General features: G+C 36.9%; 3 protein-coding genes across 3 annotated transcripts in view; 1 reads left to right on the top strand and 2 right to left on the bottom strand.

The window, feature by feature from the left end:
• Positions 1–1,434, bottom strand: part of LOC113207378 (uncharacterized) — a 78,591-nt gene extending 77,157 nt beyond the window's left edge. The window contains exon 1 of the mRNA XM_052277695.1: positions 1,377–1,434. Coding sequence (XP_052133655.1) covers positions 1,377–1,434 — 58 coding nt within the window. The remainder of the gene's footprint in view (positions 1–1,376) is intronic.
• On the bottom strand, positions 97–6,381 carry LOC113207355 (zinc finger protein 431-like). The gene is made up of 4 exons (XM_026423881.2): positions 6,026–6,381; positions 4,562–4,711; positions 4,364–4,471; positions 97–4,282 (listed from the first exon to the last, which is right to left on the bottom strand). Exons 1-4 carry the CDS (start codon positions 6,188–6,190, stop codon positions 2,258–2,260), a joined length of 2,448 nt encoding a protein of 815 aa, XP_026279666.1. The 5' UTR covers positions 6,191–6,381; the 3' UTR covers positions 97–2,257.
• A 317-nt stretch (positions 6,382–6,698) lies between these two features.
• LOC113207341 (activin receptor type-2A) lies at positions 6,699–16,291 on the top strand. The gene is made up of 11 exons (XM_026423863.2): positions 6,699–7,329; positions 7,661–7,848; positions 7,936–8,095; positions 8,179–8,309; positions 9,755–9,913; positions 10,411–10,631; positions 10,728–10,914; positions 11,001–11,138; positions 11,210–11,341; positions 11,433–11,721; positions 11,804–16,291. The coding sequence occupies exons 1-10, from the start codon at positions 7,251–7,253 to the stop codon at positions 11,631–11,633; spliced, it is 1,596 nt and encodes a 531-aa protein (XP_026279648.1). The 5' UTR covers positions 6,699–7,250; the 3' UTR covers positions 11,634–11,721; positions 11,804–16,291.
• Positions 16,292–16,929: the final 638 nt, after the last annotated feature.

Raw genomic sequence — 16,929 nt, 5'->3', positions numbered from 1 at the left:
CATACATTCCAAATCTAGACAGTAACTGCATGGCAATTAACTCGCTGGTCATGAAAATTGGCTTCGGTGGCAAATTGCTAAATGACTGACACCAAATTTATCTGTGTGTTTATTTTTGATAATTATTAGAACTACATCACACACTCACTGCATTGTGCACAACCACATTTGTACAGTATTTACACTGATGCACAACACACCATTGGGAAGCACTACAACCAAATAGAAAAATATCTTCCTTTGATCATACATAGACAATTCCTGAAAATATTGATTTAACTTTCTTCCCTTAAGAAATTGAAAAGAAAAACCAAAATTACATTGACCATTAAAAAATTGAGCAAGTTTGACTCAGATGAATACTGGTTTGGGATTGCAACATAGTCCATGCTCACAACAGACTAACAAGTTAGGGAATGAACAATAGACAGACACATGCACAAATTTAAACTGAACCATTCATGTGTGAATCCAAGGAGGAACTTGAATTCCAGGAACATTTTAAATGACATTCTGGATGAGCAATCACACTTTTTAAAAAATACAATAAGAGGAAAAGTGTTCACAAATTAAGCAAAACTATTTCTAGAGACATTTTGTCAAAATCTTATATTAACCTCAACGACTAGAGCTCCAAAAAAACAAAGGGGTACATGTCAGAGCAACAGAAATTTTCCTGTTCCTTTTGAGTACTACTCTAATACATGTATGAGAAACATTCAGGGAAGACAAACTGAGACTTTCTTTCAAGTCAGTGAAAGGTTTGAATAAACAATGCCTGACTAGCAAAATATTAGCTTTGGATAATGACGCAGAATTAAGGCACACACATTGTTTCATTGGTAAATAAGTAGCCATGGTTAGATAAAATATTTGGTTTAGCAGAGCATGATACAAAATAGAAGAGGAATGTACGTAATGTTGTAACATCACAACCAAAATAGTGATAAATGAGAGAAACAATGACAATGATGACTTAGTGGTTGCTATGCTAAATAAAGTAGTTACATACAATATAATGGAAATGTAGAGAGGACAATGCCAACGTGAAATGGGAAAGACAGGAATTCTTTGTACAGTGGCAGAAACCGACTTCTTTGTTCAAATCTTGTTTAGATCTTTGGTGAGTGTAAAGAAAAAAAAAGACTTTTGAGTCATAAGTTCACAACCTTGAGACACACCGTAACTTTAAAAAAAAAAAAGGGTATAAAAATAGTTCTTAAGAATAGGGGTTGTTTTGCTAAAGACTGTTTCAGTATCAAAAATATTAGTAGTGGGCAGTCAATCTTTGTTTCAGGTATATCATGGGCTTAACAATTTGGTTTCAAAAATTCTCCTTAGTACAGAGAGCAATCATCTTTGGAAGAAATTAATACCATGGAATGTTAGGTCTGAATGGAAGGAAAAGCCTGCACAATCAGTCATAAGTACCATGATAACATAATGATATGCCTAGGCCTCTCAGACAAGTTTGGAGTTTCAAGACTTAAATAAAGGCATAATTTATCAATACTAGCAGTCTTTTCAGGATACTCTTTTCCGCAGTAAAAACGACAAACATTTAGTCTTTCTTGAGCATAAAAATGGCTTTGAGAAGAAAAAATTCAATTGGAATGTTAAGTTGTCTTTTGACAACAAATATTGCAGATCTGACCAATGCACAAAAGTACAATGATCAAAATCTTTGCTTTAACTAGAATACATATCATAAATTAAGCCAAACTTCCCTTTGGAAATTGAGAAGAAAAAGGAATAAATAAATAAATACTTAAATAAATATAAAAATAAGTTACATATCTCACATAGGTCTTGGTGAGTTTACCCCATTCAATGGAACACTGATGCTTTGAGCACCTGAATTCAGGCTAAGCTATCCCTGCAAAGTTTACTATCACAGAGATTGTGTGTAGGAAGTACCTCAACACAAACTCAAAGACACAACATTTTTTTAATACCTTAGGTACATGACTTAATAACTAAAGTGAATGTATGCATTCTGTGGACTAGTCTTGAGAAAATGTGCTGGAAGACTCAACAGCCTTCACAAGAGAGAATACTTTGGTGCAGTAAGTTACTAACAAAATAAAGTTCACAGTATAAGTTACTGTTACTAAAATAACCAAACAAATTAACTGACTACTAGTACCTAGAAAAAAAAAAGACAAATAAACCCAAATAGGCATGAAAAATGCGAGGAAAATCATTGGGCTAGATGACTAAAATAAATATGGAATGTTTACAAAACAGCTCCTGTGCATTAGTTTTGCTTCAATGGAATAAGATGAATATCAGGGTTCTGGTTAAGGCGAGCAAGGGCCCTAGCATCAATGGAACCATCAACCCTCACCTTCAGCTCATCACCTACTTCAGCCTTCTCTTCTTTCACACGAACTTCAGCAGCAAAGTGCTGACCACAATGAGCAGCCAACAAATCATGAAGATGGACTGTGCCTAGGATGTTTGTATCAGCTGATGGTGCAGCCGGTGACAAGTGAGTACGAACATGGCGATTTAACTTATCGCGACGGTGGAAAGACTGGTCACAATAGTCACATTTAAAAGGCTTCAAACCTGCATGTGTTTTTTCATGTCTAGTTAGCTCAGCGCGAGAGAAGAAGGACTTAAAGCACTGAGAGCAACAATGTGGGCGTTCACCAGTATGACACATTCCATGCCTAGACAACTCATCTTTGCGTGAAAATACAGCAGGGCACTGAGAGCAATTAAAGTTTTTTGGTTCACCATGTGTACGTTCATGACGCATAAGTTTGTCTGATCGAGCAAAAGCTTTATTACAGGTCTTGCAAGTAAAAGGCTTGATACCTGTGTGCACAGCTTCATGACGAAGCAGCTCTCGTCTACGAAAGAATCCTTTACCACAGTAGCTACATGCATGAGGTCGGATACCCAAATGTGTGAGTTGGTGAGTTTTCATGTAACTCTTGTCTGCAAATTTCTTTGGGCAGTACTCGCATGCATAGGGCTTGGTATTTTCCTGGATATTACCATCCATGTCATTCTCATTGGGAGAAAATTCTTCCTTCTCATACTCGGACTTGATGGAAGACAAAGGAAAGTTAGGTGGTATGTCTGATTCTTTCAAGCTAGAATCCATTCGCTCCATTTGAAATGGATCAAGGCTTATAACCATTGATTCAACACCTGCTTGTTTTTCACTTTCTTCGTGTTTAAGGGCATCACAAGTTTGGTTATCAGAATTGCCTTCATCAATAGGGTCCTCGCATATTTGCAGCTGGTTGTCGGGCTCAGTGTCAACAGTACTTTCATCATCATTAAACTCCATGCTCTCAGACTGCTGATCATTGAATGCATCTTTTTTAGAAGGCATGCTTAGATCAGTTGCTTCCTCCTGCACTGGCTGATCATCACCTTTAAACATCATACCATGGGGGTTAAAAGGATTCCCTGAAGAGTGAAGCCTTTCATGTCGAACCAGTTTATCTTTACGGTTGAAGGATAAGTTGCACAAAGAACAGGAATATGGCTTTTGACCAGTATGAATGATTTCATGCCGATGCAAGTCACCTTTGGTTCTGAACATTTTGGGACATTCATTACAACAGAAAGATTTCTGACCAATGTGAACTCTCATGTGTTTGTTGAAATTTGTGCTCCTGGCAAACTCTTTGGGACAAATTTTACATTTGAATGGTCGTAAGCCAGAATGAATGACTGAGTGCTTGATCAGATCTGATCGAGTGGCATACGCTTTGTCACATGTTAAACATGAGAAGGGAAGACTGGAATCATGACTCTCCAAGTGATTCTCCATTAAGTCTTCACTAGAAAAGACTGTTTCACATAGAGGACACTGCAGAGGATTTTCCCCACTATGGACCTGCCAATGAGCATCTAAGAGACTTCTTTCAGAGAACACCTTGTCACAAATAGAGCATGCGTAGGGAGAGTCATTGGCATCATGTGCAGCCTCATGAGACTCTAAAATATCAATGAAAGGGAATGTATCCTTGCACATTTTGCAACGCAAACGTATCTCATCTTCAGACGAATCAGATCTATCAGAAAGGTCATCGTCCATTTTGTCATATTGATGTGCCTCACCTTCACCTTCACTTTTCACTACTTGGAGGTCATCACAATCAGCAAGTGATTCCAAAAGACCAGAATCCACATCCTCTTCAGGTGAGACAGTTGGACGTTGGTGAATAATAGCTGAAAGTTTAGACTGCAAAATGTTGAATTTTACCTCCTTGTGAGCTTCTGACAACTTGGCTTTCTTGGTTGGACCACCTTCTATCACCTAAAAAGATATCAGAGAAATTAAATTATAGTACTAAAATACGAACAAGTTCAAGTTTTAATCTCATTGACTGGCGCTTACCGAAGACAAATCCACAAGCCCATGGAATGTGCCATCCACTTTATCTTCTTTTGATGAATGCAACTTTTTTCCAGCAGAAGCTGCACCATCAGAGGGTAAGTCTTCATGCTAAAAATTACAATAGGAAAAACACACAAGTATGAAAATATTTTCTTATCATAGTTTAAAAAATTTGCTTGACTGCAAGTGAAGGCTTACTCTTTTCTTAGATTGATCAAGAGTTTGTGCAACATACTGACGAAGAATTTTATCTGAGGTTACACATTGCTCTTTAAAGTCATAAGAACGCTCCACTTGATACAAGCACCTATGGCAGATCTGTGCTGGGAGAGCATCTCCTTCAAGAACCTGAAACAAATGATACACAGCTTTAATAAGACACAATAATATTCTATTCATTGTAATCATGCTCCACAATTAAATATAACTAAAGGATAACTTTGAACATAATGTTTACATCTATGCGCCAAATCAATTACAACTGCCAAATAATTTAACGCTATGATAAGACTTGAAAATAAAATCAGCATGTTATGAAGTTTAAGGAATTAATGATTAATTCTAGCATGATTTGGCTGAGCGCCTGAATTTAAAAAAAATAATTAAATAAATGAATGAAGTATTGTGATTTTCAACGCCTGGCAGCCCCACAAAAGCAATTTCCCAGGGCATTATGAAAAAGAGTTGGTGTGCAAAGGGCAAGGATTAACAGCGGCCGTAATGGTAAAACTAAAGTTAAGCACACACAATTCAGAAATGAATTATATTTCAATTTTTTTTCAGATGGAATGTGAAATACTGAATAAACTTTATGATTTACTGGTTGGTTTCAAGTAGTTAAGCTTAAAGTTTGAGCTTTAAGTGGCCTGGATATTGCGGCTGCCAAGAACGAGTTGTTTTTGGAACCCTGATATGCTCTCATTAAACGATTCATAGCAATCAGAAACAATAGTTTATTTTTTTATTTTCACCTAAAAGAATTTCAAATAGTCTTCAATGAGTGTTAGGATGAAAACGTTAAAGGAAACGGAATTTAAGATTCCTGGCCGGTAGAAGTAATGAAACAGTGGGAGAACACTAGCGGGTCTGCTTAATGAATGAGCAATGAGCAGATGGTAAGACAAAGGAAGCCACACAGACAGCCTTTGTTCCATCACAAGTCACCTAAACTATTAATGGTGATATCTATGGCAGATATTGATCCAAAACAGGTATGAGTGAAATATTTTGGCGCAGCAGTAATGCCTTAGGGGTTGTGTATCAAACGCTTATTCATTTTATTGTCAAGATATGAGAAAACCGTTACGGCTCGGCGCGAGTGACAGATGTGCGGCGCAAACCAACAACACCAAAAACAATAACAAAACCTATGGGCTTTGGGCCAGGAACGACCAATAGAGAACAAATTCGATTAAAACGAACAATATCATGAAAGAAAAGTGCATTCGACGAGGCTTCGGGACACGCCACAGAACAAAGGCCCGAAGACCGAACAAGCTTGGCGGGTTGTTGAGCATCACTGGGTCCTAGGTCAACAGCAAGGGGGTTGAAGCCCAAGCACTTTATCGACCCTCGGGCGCAGAGTCCCGCTCAACTACGCAACCGGCAAAACTTGAATCATGCGAAAGACAAAGGACACTACGGCACGAGTTTTTAACTCACCTGGATGGGCACACAGGCCATGATCCTGAGGGGCAGGGTTGGCTGGGGTTGGGCTGGCTGGGGCGCGCTTCGGCTGCCCTCGCCACCCCCAACGGACTCCTGGAAAATGGGAGAAAGGACTCCTCCCTGTCCTAAGCATAGGCGACACGTCTGTTGTAGGTTCATCTTGATTGAAACAGGCAACACAATCCGAGCAAAAACAGTCGTTTACAACAGTCCTCATAGTCCAAAATCTACTGCGAAGCACTCCCGCCCCCCATGGTCACTCATCCGCCATAACGCCTTTATGTTGTGTGTACCCCCGCGCCGCGAACCCCGCGAGGCACCGCGGCCGGGACGGGACGCTAGCGTCGCCCCACCCCTCTCCTCCCCTCACCATCACCCCTCCGCCCCATCCCGCGCCCTCGCAGCCCCCATGCGCCCCCCACCCCTAGCGGGCACCGTTGTTGTCAAATTCAGCGTGCGTCGCCTTCTCGAATTGAAAGACGTTTCGGAACGACAAAATAGCAGTTTTCTGACAGCTTTCACACTTTCCCCTCGCGCAATTTTTCAACTGCCGGTATATTTCACCTCTGCGTTGATTTAACTCAGTCATACAAGCCTCGACGTTCTTGGGAGCGTTTTTCCAGCGGGGCCCTTCGAGGGTTGCGGGTAGCCTCATTAACAGCAAGAAGAAGAAAAAGAAGAAGAAAATCGAGTGTTCGTGCTGTGTTGCCGCCATATTGGTGAAGCAAGTGTTTATCCATAAAGTTTTATTGGATATTTATATAAATCTTGAGGATTTTTCGTGAAATTTGTGTTGCCTTGGTATTTAGTGACTCCTTTTAATACCGAGTGATCATCGGAAAACCATATCCACCGGATTTCAAGCACCCAGCAAGTTGTGCGAAGTCTTCTGCCAGCGAGAAATTGTTGCTAATACTTTAGGCCTTGTCGGTTTCAAACCCTGCGTTGTTCATGTAAAGCTGGACTTAACTAGAATCCGCTATATGTGTGACTCGTCCATCTCTTCGGAAACTTTTTAAATATCATCCCTTGTCGTCCTACCAAGTTTGAATCAACGTTAATGTATGCATTGTTGAGAGGGTCTGGGCTAGCCTAATGTACCCTAAAGGGTTGTACAGGTCATGCTACCGACTATTTTGTTCCACTGGAGTGCTAAATGTGAGTCCCAAAGAACTTACTGACCTCTCACATCCCCGAAAGCTGTCCTAAGACCATCAAAATGTCTGGCAACACAAGATTGAGCATGTCAACCCTGCAGAGATGGTTGTTTCTGCTGGTTGTTATTGTTATCTGTTTTGGTAAGTTGAGTTTGGTTTTCTTGCTATCTTTGGGCTTGTGTACCCACCCTATTATCCCCATAATCTTTATGTCATAGTTCATCACCATTTTCTCAATTAGGTCAAGGGGTTTCATTGTCTTATTTCATGCATAGTTAAGTGCCCCCCATCTTGGAAGTTTTACTGTTTTCCTTAATTTTAAAACGATACTCATGGGTCGGTTCCTAAATTATTCCAATTTAATTCTATGAACTTTTTGTAATTTTACACTTTTTTCTGGGACATTCAATAAATTTTTGTTTATGTTGTCAGAATTTGCAACATGTAAATAATTACGTCTGCCTTTTTACAGTACATCACACTAGCACTCATGCTATTTTGGTGACAAACCGTTGTGAGTTTCATAATGAAACTATGTGCCTCGAATCAGAAAGTGGCTGCAATGGAACTCAGGAATGCAGCAATGATGAAACTAAACGCCACCATTGTTTTGTGCTTTGGCAAAATAATTCTAAAGGACAACCTTATGTCAAACTCAAGGTAAGCTTACAAATAAACTAATCAGCTAATTTTAAATTTATAACTAATGTTTTTGCAATATAAAATAATAAAACTTTACTTGAACAGGGATGTTTTCTCAACAACATGGAATGCTATAACCAGCCCAGATGCGTGGAGAAGAGGGAAGGCCCTGAGAAAGATATGTTCTTTTGCTGTTGTGAAGGGGACATGTGTAACAAAGAGTTCACCTGGGAGCCCACTCCCGCACCCCCGCCAACCCAACAAAGTAATTTTTACCTTTAATTTACTGCCAATTATGGACCTTTGACATGATTTGCTTTGTAACTCTACCATGGTTTCTTTTTCTAGCACCTGTTCCTGCAGCTAATCAAGAATTTAAGTATATTTTAAGTATACTCTTGGTATTGCTGGTTGTAGCTGTCATTACAGCTATCACTTACTATGTTTGGAGACGACACAAAATGGCTTACTTCAATGAGGTAAAGTTTTTTTTTCTCCTCCTGATTAGTATATCTTCATTTATATTCTATTCATACTTGCCCTATAAATATGCATACACCATCCTCTAACTTAAAATAAGATTTAAATTGATGAGAACATATTTAGACACCTATCTCAGTAGATACCTCAATAAACAATTAGGGTCACCCATAGTAGGTGTAGGATATGGATACATATATATTCATTGGTCTTATACGTTTGTCCATGCCTCTCCTTTATGGGTGATTCCTGTTCAGTGGGTGAGTGACATGTTTTCCATTCATTTTGCATGCGTGATTGATTGTCTAGCGTTGTTTTACTGAAATGAGATGTTCAAAACCATACTACAAATGCAAAGGCTGTATATTTGATCATCTCCTATTTTGCAACTTTATATGGGCTGCTATTTTTATTTCTAGAGTGGTACTAAAACATGACACTGCTTGTGTCTGTCCACTTTTAGATTTGCTGTAGCTTAGCTGTGGATCCACCACTCAGGAACTGTCAATGGTTCAGTTCATGCTGTGCTTAGAATTTGCATCTGTTATGTTGGATCAAACTGATCAGAATTTGAAAGCAGATGTGCAAAACAATTATTATTTTTTCTAAGAAGGTTTTATGATTGTACATTTTTTATCTAAAGAAACAGACATGGTGTGGGACAGTTGACTTTTGTTGAACAAAAGAAATAGTTTCCCACTTTATCAAAAGCATGCTTGCCCATGAAATACCAAATGAAATACTCATGTTTGCCTTGTCGTTTTATGACCTATCTATTCCATCTATCATTAAAAACACATGCATTCTCTTTCTTTACCACTCACTTTTATTCATTCTATCTTTTATCAAATGTATGAATTGTTTTTGAATCTTATGGTGAGACTTGGGTGAAATGGGTCAATCAAAAACTGTCTTCCAAAATGATTATTCTGTTACAGTATTTTAAGAGTAGCCAAATATTTTTCCCTTTAAGATCTACAGCAGTCCCCACATATATTTTATCTTCCACATCTGAATATCTTATCTTTTGGGGACTCCATCAACAAGAAGTTGTTCTTACGAGCATTGCCACATACAGTTACTTGTTAAAAAATCACGGTAAAACAACTTTCACACAGCATTTAATCTTGATTCGTTTTGCATTAAGGTAATTTCTTCGTCAATATTTTTCATTTGATTTCACCCAAGCCTCACTTTAAGTTCTGTAGTTATAGCGTTACTCAGTAAGCTTTCAAAGAGGACACTGAACAAAATGTGAAATTCGAATCCTAATTAAGTTTGAATGATCTCAACAGATATAGAAAATCAAGGGTGCTTGCACAATCACTGTTAAAAGCACTGTTTAGTATTTTGATTGCACAAATTCTCTCTTTCTTTCTCTTATATCACCTTTGTAGTGTGTATTGTTTCAAATTGTATGCTAAATGTTCGAGGTTGCTTACAGGTACCGACCATGGAGCCAAGGCCCCAAGCTCAAGATGCTCCCTCCCAAGGTCTACTCCCTATCCAACTTCTTGAAGTGAAAGCTCGGGGTCGCTTTGGAGCAGTCTGGAAAGCACAATATCGGACTGAAACTGTTGCTGTCAAAGTCTTCCACATTCAGGTATTAATTGCTCTCGCCTTCTTGAGGTTGGCAGGGCATGTCTTTCAAATTGATTAATTGGCAAGGTTCACTTTGAAAGACAGTATTCAATCATATCTGATGTTTTAATGGCATTTATAAGGTGTACACTGTGTTGAGGATGCCTTATAAACAATCTAAATAAAAGCTCTTGATAGCTTTTGTTGAGCTTTTATCGCTCGGTAGGACAAAGTAAACAGGCCTACCTTCCACTTAAAAAGCAAAAGAAATTTTTAAAAAAATGGAATTTGTGACTTGACAGCTATTTTGTTACAAGTACTTTAAATGTACTTTTCCACCTTCCTTTTCATTCATTTTTGAAATTGTTTGTTTCCTAGTCATTTGTTGTTTTACCGATATTTACAAACTAATGAAAATGATTAGTAAATGTGTGTTGAATTTTCCAATCTTTGCTGATGAAGTCCTAAGAAGAGTTGTTATCATGCCTTTTTTTAATCAAAAAGTGTGATGATTTATAGGAAAGGCAATCTTGGGTCAGCGAACAGTTAATATATCAGTTGCCTGATATTGATCACCCAAATATTCTACACTATATTGGTGTTGAACAACATGGAGATAATTTGCAGGCAGAATTCTGGCTTATTACTGCATTTCATGAAAAGGGCTCCCTATGTGATTGGTTGAAAGCCAATATTGTTAGCTGGCCAGAGCTCTGCCGTATTGCTGAAACTATGGCAAGGTATACTCAAGTGAAAGCATTTCAGTTAACATACCTAATTTCCTCAGAAAAAAAAAGCAATATCAACACTGCAATTTATTTATTTTCTTCCCCCAGAGGGCTTATGCATTTACACGAAGAAATGCCTCCAAGAAAAGGAAACTGTTACAAACCAGCTATTGCTCACAGAGACTTTAAATCTAAAAATGTCTTACTGAAGTCAGATCTCACTGCATGCATTGCAGACTTTGGTTTAGCTCTGTTATTTGAACCTGGAAAATCATGTGGTGATACTCATGGCCAGGTAAGTTGATCTGCATTTCACGTCATAATAATTTATATCTAACTAGTAATCTTATGTCGCTCACTTGTGTTTTCTTTATTATTTAGGTTGGTACAAGGCGCTACATGGCACCTGAAGTGCTTGAGGGGGCCATCAACTTCTCTCGTGATGCCTTCTTGCGCATTGACATGTATGCATGTGGACTTATACTGTGGGAGTTGGCATCCAGGTGCACTGCTCAAGAGGTAAATTTATTTGCAATCTTGTTATGTTTTGTCTTTATGTAGGGATTTTCATTATTGTCTGTATGTTATAGGGCCCCATTGGTGAGTCTCGCCTACCATTTGAAGAGGAGGTGGGAAAACGCCCTACTCTTGAAGACATGCAGGAATGCGTTGTGCACAAGAAGCAGAGACCAGTTTGCCCAGATACTTGGAAGAAGCATCCGGTTTGTATTTTCATATAACATAGCTTGCTGTAATCGGTTACTTGTTTATTTGTTGCTAATATGCTTTACAAACATTTCTTTAATTTTTCAGGGCCTTGCTGCTCTCTGTGATACAATGGAGGAGTGTTGGGATCATGATGCAGAGGCAAGACTTTCAGCTTCATGTGTAATGGAGAGAGTACTCAATCAACAGCGGCTAATGACTCAGCCGTTACCACAGTTCATACCACCATTGCTCAACATTGGCTCTTCAGACATCCCACCAGGCTGTCCGAAGGATGCTAGCTTGTAAATAATATTTGTTCAGCTGTTGTGAGTTGCTCACATTACCATTTCTACCTCAAATTAACACAGCCATGTTGGATGGCTCTAAAATGCAGGTTGGTTTTGTTTGTTTGTTTTTTAAAACTAGCAGGTGAATATTTTATGAGACAATAAGTTAATCTGTTGTAATTGTTACAGGATTCATCAAAGACTGAACTTTTAATATGTGTTCTTTGAGTGCATTCATCTGCTGTGTGTTACTGTGCCAATGTAATATAGAATTGTGGACAGGAGTGTTTTGTTTTCTATAAACTAGTTCAAGAATTTTAGGGTGGGATAGTTGAATAAATGAATTACTGAGTGCTTCAAGAGAGAAGAAAATTAGGTAGAGATCAGTTAATAGTTCAAAGAATTATGTGGTCATCATTATGAAGACTTTCATACCGAAGATGAATGCTGTAGACTGCACTAGTGTGATGTGAGACATAGTGAGAATGGAAGATTGAAAATGGGCAGTGCCCATTTTAAAGTCTCTTTTGTATTCAGTATTTTGTTACATAGATTAAAGCGCATCAATGGACAGCACATATAAGCCACCCTTATTGCCAAAAGACAAAAATAGTAAAACAATGAAAAAAAAAAAAACAGAAAAAAAACGAACAGTTGTGTAAATGGTTTAAAGTTTTTGAAACAGGGACAGTATTTTTGTTGTGTGGGTTTTCTTTTCTTTGTTCGTGGTCAACATTAATATTCATTTCAAATTTAAAAAGTTAAAGTTACCTACATGTTGGAGTTCCCCTTTGAGACATTGTATGTGTTGATGGCATTGATCTCCAAATTACTGTCCATTTCAAAATCAAAAGCACTTTGTGTTTGTGAACTGCAATTTCTAAACCTGCCGAATGTGTGTGTATGTGTGTGTTTGTTTGGGTTTCTTTAAATCCCATTTAACTCAAAAATTTTAACTATTATCTATTTGTTATTTATTCTACCACTATTGTAGGGCATGCTTTGACTGTGGTAGATATTCTAATAAAATATGGTTGTGTGTGATCTTTGTTGGCATAGATGTTAGTCCGTCCAGAATGAATGCATGGGTTAAGCAGCAGGAGTTGATATTTCGAGGGAACTTCAATGAAGGTAATCTTCAGCTTTTAAAGGAAAATTTGAACTGGTGAAGGCAGCAATACTGAATAGTGCACTCATCTTTTCAATAAAGAAAGACTCTGTGATATAACAGGATACTATTTACACTGTGTTGACGCATTAGGCTGCCTTAAGACACAGGGTGGTTTATTAAAAAATTACTTGACAATTTCAGATTGTGAAAGTGTTCTCTAGAGACCCTGATTTCATTTTTGCAAATTCTGTCAGTGTTATACCAGTTGAAAACTGTGAAATGTGTAAGGTTTGTTTGCTTCTTATTCTCTTTCACTTTTTATGGTACTGTATCTGTATGTTGTTGTGGCTGCTTGCCTACACCTTTGTACTTTTGTATTTTTCTCTTGTTATCATAAGCAGTGTGAATAACTTTGTTTTCTGGATTCCGTTTTTGTTTTGCTGTTGGCTTGAGCGTAAAGTGATCACTGCAAATTTATATAAACTCTCTATATGAAAATGTTAGCTGTATTGTTTTTGTGTTATGACTTAAGTTGCATGTTAGTTAAATATTCTCCAGTGCTCATTCCTGTACCCTGAATGTTGGGATTTTGGAAAGGGAAAGACCAAGTTCCTATTTACAAATTTTTACATTTTTCTTTTCAAAGAAATAGATTTTAATTGATGACGTTTTCTTTCTGTAGAGTACTATAATATTTTTATTTTGGTGTTATAATTGTTGGTTGGACTTTTTATACTGTGTTTCGTGGCAGCTTTCTCTCATAGCTACCAGATTTTGCAATCCATATGGGCTTTTTATTTATTCATGCTGGTGTGGTATTTATTTTGAAGCCATTGCCATGCGCACACATTCACCTCTTTAGGTTGAATACTGCTTGAACTCCAAACTGGTTGTCTTACAGAACTCTTAACACATTTCTCTTGGAATAAAGTGAAATTTGTCATTTTCACTTTGGAGCTTACAGATGTTCTGTTCATCAATTTTTCATGTACGTCTGCAGTTACCAAATTCATATTTGTTATTGTGAACATGGTTTCGTATTCAAAAGGTACTGTGGGATAGCATTGAGTGGTGCAGGTTCACAGGATTTCCATCTGCTATTATTCGGGTTCTTGGTGGAATTTCATTTCAAGTGCATTATTTAAAAAAAGTCACTGGGTCAACAAGCACTTGAGAACTCACTTCAAAGTACAGTCTTATTTCCACCTCTATTATTATCTATCTTATAGATATTCATAATATCTATATACACTGATAATTGGTACGTGTATTGGGATCCATCGTTGCAAACTGTTTTGGCACATTGTACTTAAATTTTCTTTTCTTTTTTTTTGTCACCGTAGAACCCTGAACATTGATAATAATTTGTTGGACTCCTCTTAATGTAAATTTTAATGGGAACCTCTTCAATTATGAGTTGGTAATCATCATTAACCTGTATGATCACTTTTTGCTTCCCAATCTGGTTACCTAAGGTCAACTGGCACAAATGATTTTCATAAGAACCACCCTACATATCTGAGGACAGAATTTAAGAACTGAACAGATTCTGCCTTTGTTTTCATTTTCATACTTTTTTAAAAATCGCATTGGTAGCTATTTAATAAGTACATAGTGAATGTTACTGAAGTATTTGAGAGTTTGTGGTGTTAGGTATTCCCTTTCCTTGTTGTGAATTTTGCATGGACTTCAGTTAATGTGATTTTACAATAGGCCTGTTGCTTAAGTCATCTCTATCAGATTTTATGTTTTGACTCCCTTAGTATATTTTTTTGCCAAAAGTTTATGCTACTGTGGGTATTTAAAAGTAAGTTGATTGTATGTAATTTTCATATTACATATATAATGAAATGATGAATTGAGGATTGGTAGAATTCTTTCTAGATGGTTTTTTAAAATGTGCATATATGTGAAAAATTTATGACTTTTGTTCCTGTTTTTAGGTATAATGATGCCAAAAGAACAAGTAAACTGTCTTAATTATTTTAGATTATCCAAATGTCTTAATAAATGTGGAACTGAAGTACATTTTCCACTTGTCTATTTAGTTCATTAATAATGTGGATTCCTTGACTTTAACTGAAGCATCACCTAGATTATCACTGTTTGTCACACGAGGAATATCTTTGCACATAACTGTTGATCGAATTTCGTAAGAGGGCTACCCAAATCTTATAATTTAATGAAGTAACTTCCTTTCTCAAAGTAACAGCAAACCAACTCCCCTTCCCCCCTGGAAGTCATATCGTGTGAATGACTGAACTTTTCTCTAATGTTTTGCAGGGTGTGTATGATTATGTATAGACATTTTTACAACCTTGTAGGAAGACAAAACAAATTTAATTACTTAGTAACAGCAATTTTTTTTTTTTTTTTTTTTTTTTTGTTTTTTAAACAAAAGTCAAGTCATCATAGAATGAATCTTTTGTGTGTCTTGCTCTGCACTATTCAACTGCGTCATAGTGCAAGTATATTTATATACATAGTTACATACCATTGTATTATCAAATGGCGTGTTTCTATGTTCTTGTGATTCATTGTGATGATAGTAGCAGTTCAATCTGAATGTAAATTGCCAAAATCTTTGCTTATGCCTTGTTCTGTTCAGGCTGAAACAAGAACATCTAAACTGCATTTATGTTTCTCGTTCATAGAAATTCTATTCTACTCACCATTGTCTATTTCATAGAGGGGTTTGTTTCATGTGTTGGCACACTTTTTTTCTCTGGTCTTTACCCCTACTTACACTACACCATAACACAGCAAAGCGCTGAGTCCATCTTGATGATAGACTGATATTGCAACAAATATATTACTTTTATTGGTTATGACTTTATTATTGACTGATTGTTTTGTGTATGTTATAATTTCTGTTATCTCATTCTCTGTTGTAGTCTTTTGTTGGTAGTCCAGCAAAAATTAACAATAATTGAATGTTCATTATACTTGTTTTCTGCCCATCTTCAGCTTCTAAAATACAATTTTTGGAAACTTTTAAAGCATTAAGTACCGAAAAAGTTGCGACATTCTTCATTACGTTTTGATTCCAGAAAATGCCATTCTGTTGAAGCTTGAGAATTAAAGAGAAATGTTGGAATTTAAAAGAAAAATGGGACAAGAAGTTCCATATTTTTACTATCAAGGAGACTGTCTATTAACTTGAGTTTTGTAAATATACATAGTTGTGACAGAGTTTGATATCTATCAAAAATTAATGAACACTTGTACTGTAAGCAAATTCCCCAACATGATAGTACTTCCATGTAGCCTTTCAATGTTGTTTTTTTTTTCTTTTCTTTTTTTTTTTTTTTTTTTTCTTCTTCTTGCAACCTTGTCAGGACAGGACAGACCATGTAATTGTTGTACTTTTAGAAAAGAAGTGTTTACCGTTGTTGTGGTCATCATGTATTGCACCTGTCTGTATTCTTATGATATGTTGGCTGATCTTTGTTAGAGTTGTTTTTCTCCACCATTCAAAGGATAATCACAGTATATTTCAGGTTGTTGTTTAAATGGTTGTACTCATAACTGTATGCATGGGAGAATAAATTAATGTATGTGTCAAACAGTATTGCTTTAGTCTATTCCTACATTTTGCTTGTAGGAGGAGGAAAAATTCAACTTGAACACAACTTCCATTTTTAAATAAGAATATTTACATTTTCACTGGCTATTACACAACATGAATTGTACAGTTATTTTAGAATCGCATTAACATTGAATGTGCGTCTATTGCTTTATATATTGGCATAAACATTCTACGAAGTCATTAAGTTGTGCTATACATGGTACAAGGACAAGGGGTGTGTCATATCACATGGGTTGACCAAAGTCAACTAATAGTTTCAAAGCAATGCAAGTGTTTTCTTTAGTTTGAAAATGTATGCTCTTGGGCTGTACCTCAATGTCAGTCTCGTGCAAAATTCCTTTAGGAAATACCCTCAGGTCAAAATAATGCCACAGCAAATAGTTCTAATTTAGCACGATTTGACAAACTGTTTGCTGTATTCACATTGCACATTTTAGAGGAGCTCAAAATTCTAGAACATATCAGTTATACTGACTAAGCATATGCGTCGTGATAAAATGAGTATTAGTTCATAACATAGATACAAACAAGTTATATTCCTAATTCTGTACGGTGGCAAATCATGAGACTATTTACATATGATCCTGATCTCTTCCCATCCCCATCCCTCCCCCT

This window comes from Frankliniella occidentalis, unplaced genomic scaffold, assembly GCF_000697945.3.
Source record: "Frankliniella occidentalis isolate FOCC.00 unplaced genomic scaffold, Focc_3.1 Scaffold11, whole genome shotgun sequence".
Lineage (NCBI taxonomy): Eukaryota > Metazoa > Arthropoda > Insecta > Thysanoptera > Thripidae > Frankliniella > Frankliniella occidentalis.
The sequence above is the reverse complement of the archived record's forward strand: the minus strand, read 5'-3'. Positions and strand labels throughout refer to the sequence as shown.

Coding starts and splice junctions, on each gene's coding strand:
- LOC113207355 (XM_026423881.2), bottom strand. CDS start 6,190: ATGAACCTACAACAGACGTGTCGCCTATGCTTAGGACAGGGAGGAGTC. Junction 4,472..4,561: donor TTGATCAATCTAAGAAAAGA/GTAAGCCTTCAC, acceptor TGTAATTTTTAG/CATGAAGACTTACCCTCTGA. Junction 4,283..4,363: donor GGCTTGTGGATTTGTCTTCG/GTAAGCGCCAGT, acceptor ATATCTTTTTAG/GTGATAGAAGGTGGTCCAAC.
- LOC113207341 (XM_026423863.2), top strand. CDS start 7,251: ATGTCTGGCAACACAAGATTGAGCATGTCAACCCTGCAGAGATGGTTG. Junction 7,849..7,935: donor AACCTTATGTCAAACTCAAG/GTAAGCTTACAA, acceptor TTACTTGAACAG/GGATGTTTTCTCAACAACAT. Junction 8,310..9,754: donor AAATGGCTTACTTCAATGAG/GTAAAGTTTTTT, acceptor GGTTGCTTACAG/GTACCGACCATGGAGCCAAG.